The sequence below is a fragment of the Ambystoma mexicanum genome, chromosome 6p (assembly GCF_040938575.1).
Source record: "Ambystoma mexicanum isolate Mex_15411 chromosome 6p, UKY_AmexF1_1, whole genome shotgun sequence".
Classification (NCBI taxonomy): Eukaryota; Metazoa; Chordata; class Amphibia; order Caudata; family Ambystomatidae; genus Ambystoma; species Ambystoma mexicanum.
This window is the reverse complement of record NC_090935.1, coordinates 1,465,531,805-1,465,544,175: the sequence shown is the minus strand read 5'-3', so window position 1 is coordinate 1,465,544,175 and position 12,371 is coordinate 1,465,531,805. Positions and strand designations below refer to the sequence as shown.

General features: G+C 45.9%; 1 protein-coding gene across 2 annotated transcripts in view; it reads left to right on the top strand.

Moving 5' to 3' along the window:
• Nucleotides 1-1,365: 1,365 nt before the first annotated feature.
• The window catches only part of DCK (deoxycytidine kinase), a 40,716-nt gene continuing 29,710 nt past the window's right edge, over nt 1,366-12,371 (top strand). The window contains exons 1-6 of one of the 2 annotated variants that reach the window (XM_069626278.1): nt 1,366-1,643; nt 2,273-2,388; nt 4,186-4,379; nt 8,005-8,152; nt 10,254-10,369; nt 10,579-10,678. In XM_069626278.1, the coding sequence (XP_069482379.1) occupies nt 1,571-1,643; nt 2,273-2,388; nt 4,186-4,379; nt 8,005-8,152; nt 10,254-10,369; nt 10,579-10,678 (747 nt within the window). In that variant the 5' untranslated portion in view covers nt 1,366-1,570. Of the gene's footprint in view, nt 1,644-2,272; nt 2,389-4,185; nt 4,380-8,004; nt 8,153-10,253; nt 10,370-10,578; nt 10,727-12,371 lie in introns of those variants that run through there. The other variant, XM_069626277.1, reaches the window with a different exon arrangement.

Here is a 12,371-nt window from a genome sequence, read left to right as displayed (position 1 = left end):
TTCTGATCATAAATGCTTAGTTTTACAACCTTGCATGTTTGGTCCACACCGGTCTCTTGTTTTATCTCTGACTGACAGGTGTTTTAACAGCTGGGTGAACAATTGTCACTTCCATATACATTGGAATTTGAGCATGTCCCTATATTTTGACATTGTTCCAGTTCTCACCCAAAATGTCCCATGATATGGAAAGGATCATGGAAGTCTTTGGTCACTGCATCAGCCACCTACTAGCTGTTGAAAGACGGGAGAGTAGAATAATCCCCCTCCATTACATGGTTACAAAAGTGCTCCGGGCACAAAAAAGAATAAAACAATAGCTTTTTGGGTGGAAAGCAAGCATTATTTCCTGCTTGATTTTGTGAGAAATGTTGAATTGCTGTGCATTTGACCCACTGATATGTTTTGTCTGTCCTAGTGTGCCTCTGGATGAGGCTATTCTACCGGATTTACAAAGCTACTTTGAGTTGTACAACTGCAAAACGGAATGAGCAAAGACTTTCACAAATGCTGCCAACATTTGAAAAACATCACTTTGGCTGTTGATTTGCTGCAGCTGCTTGCAGCGTGTGTGTCGTGTGTTCTGCTTGTGTGTGTGGAGTAGTGTAAGGTTTCCAAATGCAAAAGGGCACAGTAAAGGTGCTTCTGAGGGCAGTTTCCTTTGGTGCAGCTTTGTGTACATAGCCAATGACACAATCAATATAGTTTAAGGAACTGGAAGAATGAATTTAGTGCAACATAGGCAAATAACTTTCTTTAGGGGAGGCAGCTGTGTGGTGCATAGATTATAATAGAAATAGGTTGTTTAATACTGCAAACATGTTTCTATGAAAGTTACAACTGAGTTCACCCATTTGACATGTGGAGGGGTGCCTTGCAAAATTGTTCGGAGTCTTGTGTGGCTCTGGCCGGTGCATACAGCTCAGGGTTTTTGATTTACAAATGTAGGTAGATACTCTGCTAAAAAATAAGAAATGCAGGTACTGAGGTCTGTGTAGGATCGGCCCATTTAAAACACTGGTGAAAACGCAAGATTTCCTTTCCCATTAAATTGCGAGGGCGGATTAGGGGCTTGGGGGTGAATGAATTCCTCCACCAAAAGCTTGCGAGTTGAGAGGTGGTGTCTAGTCAAATTTGGTGACACAATAATTTAACCCCGAGGAGGACCTGGGAGACATGGTACTAGATTAGGGGGGGCGTTTAAGGACTCGAGAACCCATGCCGGTCATCCTCTCCGTCTATGCCGGTTTGGAATTCAAAACAGGCACACATAGTGACAGTCGATCGATTCACGGCTCTTATTATAACCCAGTGATTAACATGCAAGTCTTTCTTTAGTTACCATCAATACACTGTTCGGCAGACGAGGAACTACGCATGCGCCTGCCAACCTGGACCTTGGTGGGACCCAGGACATTTTGTTTCAGAACGTTGAGAGACCGGGGCGCGCGCTGGGTTTGCACTGACGTAATCCATTGACAGGAGGAGCAAGCCGCGCGCGCCAAAATCAAACGTTCCTCCATATCAGCAGCAGCAGCAGAGTGACACTGACAGCAACAGAGTTTACGCCATGGCCACCCCGCCCAAGAGAAGCTGCAGAGACTCCGTGGAGCCCAAGAGAATCTCCGTGGAGGGCAACATCGGTGAGAAGGGGGAAAGGCAAGCATGCACTTGTCTGTTAGTACGTTTGCCAATGTGTAGCACCTGAGGCGAGACAGTCTGCCTGGCACCCCCGAAATATTCATGCAGGATGCGCTAGTACTTTTGTGTTTCCGTGTAACGATTGCATGACAGGTGTGAACAAAGAGCTGAGACAAATTAGCCCATTGGTATCTACCACAATACTAATAGTGACAACGGAGGACAATGGCCCTTCGCCAGGTGCAGCATAAACCCTGGCTTCTGGTGCAGTTTCCCCGCCCATAAACGCCCCTCTTCTTTCGCAAAGTAACATTTCGGAGGGACTGAAAGCTGCATCAATTGTTTATTGTAACATAATATGAACATAGGCCATTGAAATTATTCTCTTTTCCGCTGTATCTCAAGTGTTTTGTTGTTTGCTGCAAGTTGGCCCCACTGCATTTAATTGCACCTTTTGACGGGCGGTCAAAATGCATGAATCCTTCCTTTGGAACCCAAGCAGTAGTCACCGAAACTTCCTGCTTCCTGACTGTTTTGCATGTTAGCAGCGATGCGTTGCAACATTTGTCCTCGCCCAACAGCTCTGTGACCGCCCGAGTGTGTCTTCATTTTCCCTCCCTTCTTTCAACAGCTGCGGGGAAGTCTTCCTTTGTGAACCTCCTGAAGCAGGCCAGCGACGACTGGGACGTGGTGCCCGAACCCATAGCCCGCTGGTGTAATGTTAGAACACACGAAGATGAATTTGAGGTAAAACCGCTGAACTTAAAAAGAAGTGCACAAAACACACACGCATTCGCTTCCGTTTGACCTAAGTTTCAATCTCTTTTTTTTTCCTATGTGGTCGCCCAACTGTATGGCCCTTTAGTGTAATGTATGTATTGTGTGCACCGAGAATGGAACCATAGACCACATGCCTCCTGTCAGAGTATTGCATTAATGTGGACACTACATGGCTTGTATGATGTGAATGTAATTCTCCACACTGGCTTTTGATCAATGCATCGTGTTGCGTCTTGGTTGGACAGGTGTTGGAAGTGGACACAATTTACTGGGTGAACTCCCCCCTGCTCCCTCTCTGTGCGTGAGGGTGGGGTGGATTATAAGTGGTGAGGGTGGGACTGGGGCCTGGATAGTCAGTGGTGTGAGCGGGACTGGGTGGTGGAGTGAAGTCTCAAATGATGTGAGTGCCTGGGGACTATAGGATGCTGACTGCTTAGCATAAAACAAAGGGCATTTTGGGAACGTAAGAATGAGCACCAATTCATCAAACATGTCTGTGCTAGTAATTCAATGTTCATTCCATCTGTGTATGCAATGCACACTTGGTGTGGTGCTCCTTTCCTCTGTCAGAAGTCACCACGACAGTAAAATGTGTGCACAGCATGAGACATATATATATATATATGTATATATTTTTTAATTAAAGCTTTCAGCGTACAAAAATACAAGCTTTTGCTTATGTACACATTTTCCCTCCTCCCCATGCACAAGCCAGACCTCTCCCAAGTCTATATAGCTTTGGGCAGTGTTGTTTGTTTGGGTTGTTGAGCATAAGACGACTTTCAGATGCAGTCTTTGAAAACGTGCGCCACTCAACTGCATGAGACACATCGTTCGGGAGACTTACAGCAGTTGCTGGAAGAGTACTTCATCAACTTGGGGAGGAGCGGTGGGGAGACGGCGGGTGGTAGGCTCGGCAAGTCAGTTATCTTGTTCTGGCCCAATTCCTCCCCTGGGTGTTGGGACAGTCTGGCATACATTTTGTGCTCAGTTGATCGCAGATGTTACCGAACATCTTAAATTCCATTCCCCAATCATTATGGTGAAGTCCAGGAAGAGCAAAGGTGCTATTCGTTAAAGAGCAGCTGTCTGGGCCATGCTTTTACTGGTCTGTGGTTGAGCTGTCAGGCAAACGTGGGCTTTTTGCTCATCCTCTAAGAACAAAGTGTACTCCAACGTTCCCGCACTGAGCGTTTGAGGACTGCCTTTTGACTTCAGTGTATCCATTGAACCAACAAATGAAGAGAGTCGGGACAGCTAGGAGGGGTGGAGGGCAGGTGCGTCTGCCCTTGCTAATTCACAACTCATTTCCAATAGGCTAACCTGCTCTTAATCTTCTACACAGTTCATAAGAATGCAATGTATTGTGAATTCAACAAGTATGCGTTTTGTGTTGAGGCATATTAGCAGTGTAGTACATACTTTTGAGTTGACTAAACATTTTCTATTGATTGTGAATTCCCAAATGAATCGATCTTTTGCAACTGACAGGTTTTCAAGGCGCCTTTAATAGAAGAATACATGAACTCTCTGGATATTATATTTCTACTTCATATGTTTACTTATTAAAACATTAGTTTAAAACATTCTTATTGAACGCATATATTTTTACCCCCCTTTCTAGCTTTTAATTGTCAAACATACATCCGATTGATGTTTTGCAGAGGCGCTGCAGTGGTTTGCTTACTGTAAAGATGTCAAGTGGTGACCTTTATGCATTTCTTTTTAACTGTTGGCAATCATCTTAAATTGTTCCCCTTCTAGGAGCTGACAACCTCTCAGAAAAGCGGGGGGAATTTGCTTCAAATGATGTATGAAAAGCCAGACCGCTGGTCCTTCACATTTCAATCCTATGCCTGCCTGAGCCGAATCCGCGCCCAACTCAATGCCTTCAATGGGAAAATCAAAGATGTGGAAAAGCCTGTGCTATTCTTTGAGCGATCGGTGTACAGTGATCGGTGCGTTTACCCTCTGGTTTCATGTTCTCTTAGCTTTGGTGATGGTGGGTACAGATCTCCAGGTGACAATGTATTACTGGGGGTGGGGTGACTTGAGAGCTCTACTATGCCTACGAGAACCCTTACAAATTTGGAAAGCATGCAGATTGCTCGAAAAGCATAGTAGATTTCTTAACACCTATTACCTTAGTTTAGGTATGAATACTACAAGGAGTTTTCTCATTACCGCAACCACTTTAAAACATTTTTTTTATTATTTGTTTTATTTATTGTATATTATAGTACAAATTGTACATTTAACACAACAATTCATCATCACATCAATACAAGGCATTATCAATACCAGGTAAGTAAGTTAATAAGTACATTCATAACTACTTAAGCTTATATCATAAACCTCCAAGTTCCATAAATTAAAAATCCACTGCACATGCCTTTTTTAAAAAACCTTAAAATGCGAATAGATAAAGACAATTCATTGGAGTTTAAAATCCTCCTTACCGCAACCACTTTATGCTAGGCAAGTGTTACTGCAATGTTGCACTCCTCACAGGGTAATGTTAACGCTGCTAACGTTTTAGAGGCTGAGCTTGAAATTGCTTACCTACTCAGACCGCTTAGATGGCAAATTAAATATGTTTGTACGTGCCCCCTTAAATAGTGGGGGTAATATAAACTGGGCTAGACCAGGAGATTGAGACCAGGTAGAAATATTAATTTTTCTAAACTGAGAAAGGAAATTGCAGGTAACTGCTGTGCTTGTGCATGGAAATGGACCACTGAATGACTGCTAACCACCACCTTCTGAACCATGGAAAACTGAGATCACAATATGTGGTAAGAATGCCCTCTTACCCCAATCCATCCCTTGGCCACATTCATTAAGCCCAACCACCACCGCCAACACAATAAAAAACCTGGATGCATTATGGACTCAGATCATAACATCAACTCGGTGACAAAAACATGCTACCTACACTTAGGCATTCTCTGACCCATCTTCCCCTACCTGAGCTCCCCAACAGTCCTACATAGCGGGGATCATCCTCTCATGGTTAGATTATGCTAATACCCTTTACCTGGCGTCCTCCACATCACAACTCAGAAAACGACAGCGGGTACAAAACACTGCAGCAAGACTCCTCCTTGTCCTTCACTGGTTGCCAATCGGGCGACCATCCACCTTCAAGGCAATGTGCATCACCCACTGAGCACTGCACAACACAGGGCCAGAATATCTACAGCATAAACTCAGACCCACCAGAAACCTGAAATCGGGCACAGCTCTCCACCTTGCCATCCCAGCCACAAAATAGACCAGAGTAGAGGGATCTTCTTTCTCAGTGCAAGCTCTCTCCATCTGGAACTAGATTCCATTTAGCATCTGCCGCATAGAGGATCACCTTGCTTTCAGGATGGCTCTCGAGACCTGGCTCTTCCCTTCTGCATTCTGACGGACCTAGTCCTCTTCATGGGCGCACTATCATCCTTTGACAGGAAGGTGGAGGCACCCGATGAATCACCGGAGACAACAAGACATTACCTAGCACACATGGAAAGGGTTTCAGTCACACCTTATGATAAGATCTGCATAATCTCATGGCAACTAGACCTCAGCCTTGATCACTGCTACGTAGAGTACTCCATCACAATGGAACATAGCTGCATGCCCCCCTCGACCCTCCTGGGGCACAGCCACCCACCTGCATACATCTGCAATAATCACTAGTCAACTGCACAACGCACATCACCACTGTCAATAGAATGCAGCTGAGTCCCACGAACGAACTTGGTTCAGCTGTGCACATAACCTGTCTCCTTGACTCTCATACTGTTCTGCCAGTGTATTGCAGCCCCCATCCACTATCCAGATCTCCATGGGTCGCTATCTTGGTCGTAGCCACTCCTACTTACCTTTTGTATGGGCTAAAAATGTACCCGCACGTTCCAGAATCCTCCTTCATCTCTCACTTCTCAGACCTTGGTCCTACAAGGGTGTTCACCCCACAGCGCTTTGAGGCTATACCAGTGGCATTAGGCACTATACAAATGCCTAATACCATATAGGATGCTTGAGAATGTGGTAATTGTCTTTGTGCAAAGCTAATTCTCTTCTGTGTGTCATTCAGAGGGAAGCTGGGCAAGCGAATAGCGTAGAGTAAAGATAGGTGGGCAGTGTCACAAGGACATTAAGTAATCCAGATTTAAGTGAGCAGCCGTTCCTTAATCTGGTTTTTGTTGTGGCTTCTGTTTGCCCCACAGATGCCCCATTTGGATTGCTACATATGCCCGTTTTTGCCATTTACCCCTTTTGTATCACCTTTTTTTGTTTTCTTCACAACTGTAAACTTAACAGCGAACAAGTTATATGTACACATTTGAAACTTTATCCTTTTCTTCATTTGTTATTCTCAATAACTGCCGTGTGCATGAAGTTGGGGCAGGGCAGGTTGTGTGCAATGGTGCAGAGTTGGACGAAGCAGCTCCATACTATGGCTTGAGCCTGTGGTTCCGGTATAAGGTGGCAGTCAATCGGGATTCCAAAGTTACTGCAGATATTAGTGCACTGTGGCATCTCTCCTGCAATTTCTACAAAGCTCTATTATAATTTTTTTAATCTTCAATAAAAGGATAACGCTGAGCTTTAAATGTGTAGTGAACATCTGTGCTTTTTTGTTTTGGTCTAGATGTGGCCCTAAACATCTGCTCACCAAAATCATGGGGTGAAAAGGGACGAAGCGGTATTGGCCTACCAGTCGCTTCACCAAAGTACAGGACTCTGCTTGCTTGACTTGTGCACTGGAAGTCACATGTTGTATCCCATGGTGTATGACGAAAACGAGCTTTGCCTGGGAACCACTATTGCTTCTGTGGACCTCTTCCAGCTTATTAAGAAGACACAGTTGAGGAGTGGATGAGAAGGATCGGCTGCTTACTCGTTAGTGGCCGCCTGATTCCTGACAGTCCCTAACTTGCCTCCCCGGCTCCCACTTAACCCCACCCTTCAAACTCCAGTAGTTGTTGTCCAGGGGTACCTTCAGCCCCGTTTTAGGGTAATGCTGCAGGTAGGAAGCTCCCGCAGCTCCTGCTGTCTTCTCTGCGTGCATTGCAAAATGACACTATACGGAGATAATACTGTGTTTATATACTGTCTATTGGGGACCTGCAATCCTGAACTGTCCCATTGGATCATATATATATATACTTAGTGCAATCTGGTTGTGGCCGTCGCTGCTATTACCTGTTTCCTAATGATGCCCTGCTTATCCTGATTGGGGACATACTTACATTGTCAGTGGGCCTGTAGTTGTAAGCAGCTGCTGTGGCTCACCACACCATGGCCATAATTCCCAATGTAACCCTTCGGACATAGAAGAGAGAGAATGGATTAGCAGGCTGAGCAATGTATTGTGACTTGGGAAGCATGTGCGGGTTGGGGTTGAATAAATGCTGCACAAGTCAATCATTTGGTCATGTAAATGAAATCGTTGTGCACTATATTAAACGTCATTTGTAGTGACGATTGGGCAGGGGCGTAGGGGTATTCATTATGCACCGTTTTCACCATAAACAGTCAGGGTTTTCTGTAGACAAATAATTGAAGATATTGTTTTTTAATTGAAAGGTACATCTTTGCATCCAATTCGTACGAGGGTGACTCTATGAATGAAACGGAATGGACCGTCTACCAGGACTGGCACGAATGGATGAACAACCAGTTTGGAGCGGCCCTGGAGCTCAACGGCATCATTTATCTCCGCGCCACTCCTGAGGTGAGGAAATGGGGGCGCGGGGGGATGCAACAAAGCTGCAGCATTTGACAGATGCGTGGCAAGCACTTGGATATGTATGAAAGAAAATAGAAATCTTTTGGTCATAGTTCGTTTGTGCCTACGTCTACAATATGTGGAACTTGAGTACTGTTAACGGGCCACGCTAGGCCTTTCATGTCAAAGAAACTCATCTCCTCTGTGCCTATCCTGCTCAGACGCCAAATGTATATAAAGCAGGAGAAGTTCCAAGGGCAACGGTACCTTGTGGCCAGTCACACATGATACGCAAATTCTCGGACATAGATCTCCTAACATTCCTTCACCCCGCCGACTAGTATGTGAAACTGTTGATGCGTTTCCAGATAAAGGTACTGTGCTTGAAAGTCATCTCAAAGGTTGGTAGCTGGTATGTTAAAACCTGTAACATAATATATAACCATATACTTCATTGGGCTCTTACAAATCACCATGGAGGTCTGTGACCAGGTGCTAGTGGTGACTGCGTATTTTCAGGCTTTGTGACTATTCACGCAGTATGGATCGGTTTGGTGACTTGTGGTATCCTAACTGAAAGTTTGGCGAGTGCTTCATTCCCTCACATGACTCCTCTCAGCATTCTTAATTGACGCTCTACTTTGTGTCCTGCCCCCTTCAAATCCTCTCCTTATTTTAAATATTTTGGTCCACTGTATTGCCGCGGTGATGATTTCTGGCATAGCTGGATTTGGCATTTGCTGCTGGTTTGGCACATCTAAACACTTATGCCACACACCGCCATCACCTCTGGGATTTTCTTGCAACTCAATTCCAAGTGAATCGCTGCCTCCAGCCCTGTGACCTTTTTATATTTTGCCGGCAAACACCCCGCCCCCCCAATGCTGAGCCAACACCTTGAGGAATAGGCAAAGGGCAGGTGGGCCAGTCTGTTAGCGGCAGGGCAGGCTTCTTGCGTCTGGTGCACTCTTGGCTGTATTCTTTCACAGGAACACTTACTGGATAGGTTGTCAGGATGTCTCTCGGAAAGTTGATCCAAGCAATATGTTCGGATCAATGTGATTCAAAAATAAAACCTGGTTGAATCACCGATCGATTGCCCACCCAGCGAAATCCACCCATCAAATCCCTCTCTTGTGTCCCCACCCGGCCAAGCCTGTTTCCTCTTGTGACAAGTATATTTAATGTTTTCTGCACATGTGCACAATTGTGGTGTTTTTTTAATGAAACACTATAAAAAGATCAGGGTCGAGAAGTGGGCATGCGTCCCATGCGGAAAAAGGCGCTGGAAAGGAAGATCGGGCTACACAGCCACCCGTGGCATTTCAGACCCTTAATTGTGTCCCAGGCTTATCTTCTTAACAGCTGAAACCCTGCTTCTGCACAGGCCGCGCGGCTCCTTCTCTCACGTTAGAATAGCTGGAGAGGAGGCTGACTCCCCAAGAGGGCCAAGGGCGCGGATGCATTAACAAATAGACAAACGAGTCGGGCACAGTGAGACCACACAAGGAAGCGTTTTGTACTCCTACCTCTGCAATCTTGCTGCTGACGGAGGCGCCTCCAATCTCTGGACACTCCAGTAACAATATCCAACAACAGAGCCTGTGCAAATGCAAGGATGGAAAGCATAGCCCTGGGAAACGGAGTACCTGGCTTTTCCATTGGGTGACGAGCTTATTGGCAGTCCTTTGGGCCCTGGTAGTGATACTGGTAGCGGATGGGGCATTTTGAGGGGCCCATGGTTTGCAGGTCCTGGTGTAAGGGCTTGGGGTTCCCTTGGTGGCTCACCTTGCGCATCCAATATTGCGACGATGAAGCCATGTGTCGATCAGAAACCTACCCTTTTTATTTATTTTTTCTCTTTCCAGTGTGCCCCTTTTCCGAACCATTTCTAAATCTTTTTAAAAGCCATGAAGTTGGCTGTATTTGTAGGTCCCTGTTTGCTGCTTTGCAGAGTTCGTTGGACAGTGTCAATTGTGTGTGTTTCAAGCTAAAAGTTGGTCATTTGGCGCAGCCTTACATCTTTCTCAAATGTGTAATGTGTCTAATGCTATTTGAAGCATTTTACTGAAGGCTTCCCATAACAGGTTTTGTCCTTTTCTGCTAGGCGTGCATGGGCAGGATTCACTCGCGGGGGCGAGACGAGGAGCAGGGTATTCCAATTGAATACTTGGAGAAGCTGCACTACAAGCACGAGTGCTGGCTTAACCACAAGACCCTAAGGTAAGCGCTAATGGCATCGTTATTCCAATTTTGGCATGGTCTTGGCAGGGTCGAAAATGTTTGCAGAGAGACCAAAAGAGTGAGTACCTTTTGACCACGCTTCAGCATGACCAGAATATAGTTTAATTGTGCATTCTGTTTTGAATGTAAAATAAAACGGCTGAAATCATCGAATTTTCTCTTACTTGTGCAACTTTCCCTTTTTACAGAACCGACTTTGACTACTTGCAAGACCTACCCATCTTAACTTTGGATGTGAATGACGATTTCAAATCCGACAAGGAGAAATCTGAGAATTTGATTGAAAAGGTACCATTGAATAGGGGAATGAAATCACTATGAATGGCTGAACGACCCTAAGGTGCCATTAGCTTCGGATGGGCTCATTATACTCAGTGTAGCGGTGACATCATTACTAAATACTCGTCAAGAGTTTAGGTTTTTGCTGGGTCAATACGAGTGTGACTATTAAAAAGAACCTTCCTGCAATGTTCCTGCTTCTATAATGTAGCCATGCAGCCCGAAGAACACAAGTAGCACCCGTCGTTCAACGCCTTCATTGCAAAGGCATGCTTTTTACTTGTAGCACATTAGGGAGATGTTTTCGTGGCAATTATGTGAGCCACATTCTCACCATAGATCATGTACAGGTGGGGGCTGGACTGATGGAGGCAGATCTAGATCCAAGATGGTGTTTGGCTGCACAGGCGTGTCTGGTCTGGCTTTTCCTAATGTTTAGATTGGCATAGGCATTTTAGGTTTAGACACGGGGGGAGGTCCACGGGGTGGTGTCTTGCACTTTGACAGCCTCTGTTGCAAGGGTTCTGGGAGAGGAGAGGCGTTAAAGTTCAGGGTCCATTTTCCAAGCCCCTATTTAGAGTTCAAGTTAGTATTTGCACAGTAAGACCAATACTAATAGAAACAGTAAAAAGACTTCAGCCGACCCTGGTGGAAACGATGTGTGCATGAACATCAGCATCCAGAGGTATTCTTCCTTTCCTCTCCTTCCACCAGAAGCTCACTGTCTCCAGAGCTCTGGTTCTCTCTAGGCTGGGCTACTGCAACAGCCCCTTTCTAAATTTGCATGCTTCTACTCTCCACCCTCTGCAACTCATCCAGAACAGGACTGCGAGACTTGTCCTTGGCCTCAAGCCCAGGGATCGTATCTCTCCAGTACTGAAATGTCTGCACTGGCTCACGGTGGCAGCGAGGATTAAGTTCAAAACCCTCTGCATTGTCCACAAGGTTTTCTGGGCCCTCAATACCTTCAGCTCTCTCTTCCTTCTCCAACTCTTCGCTCATCCACCTCCAACTCCCTCAGGGTCAGTCGCTTCTCCAAGCAACCTGTTGGTGATAGATATCTTTCTTCTGCTGGGGCCTCCCTCTGGAACAACCTCGCTGACTCTCTTAAAACTTTAGAACCATCTCCTGTTCTGGAAGCACCTCAAGACCTTCCTCTTTACTTCTGCTTTCTCTCCTCCTCTCCCCTGCTGATCTCCTGTCTGATACTGCACTGGTCACCTGGCTACCCTCTGATCTCACGCTCAGGTCCCCTCCCGCCAGTTGCACACCTGCACTGCCCCCCTGGCAACCCTTGCACTCGTTGACTGTTTCTGTATCCCTACAGCCCCCTACCAGCACTTGACACCTGATGTCTGCACTTACCCTTGCACTTGCCCCAGCTGGCCACACTTTTTGTTATTGTCTTTATTTATTTAACCGTTACCCTATGTACTGCACTGCCGCCCTCCCCCGCCGTACCCCCCCCCCCCCCTCCCCTGCACTTGCACAATCTCAGTGTCACCTGGCCTAGTAAGACCGTTGTCTGTCTTCCCTCTGTTCCCTAATGTCACCGGGAAAAGGTTGTGACAACATTATATAAGTGACCATATATATAGGGACAGAGGTTGCGGGGGTGTCCCCCACTCCCCTTGGAAAAAAAAAAGGGTTTGGGTGTTGCAGGGGTATCCCCCGCATGTTCCATCTAATAATGCCCCTGCAA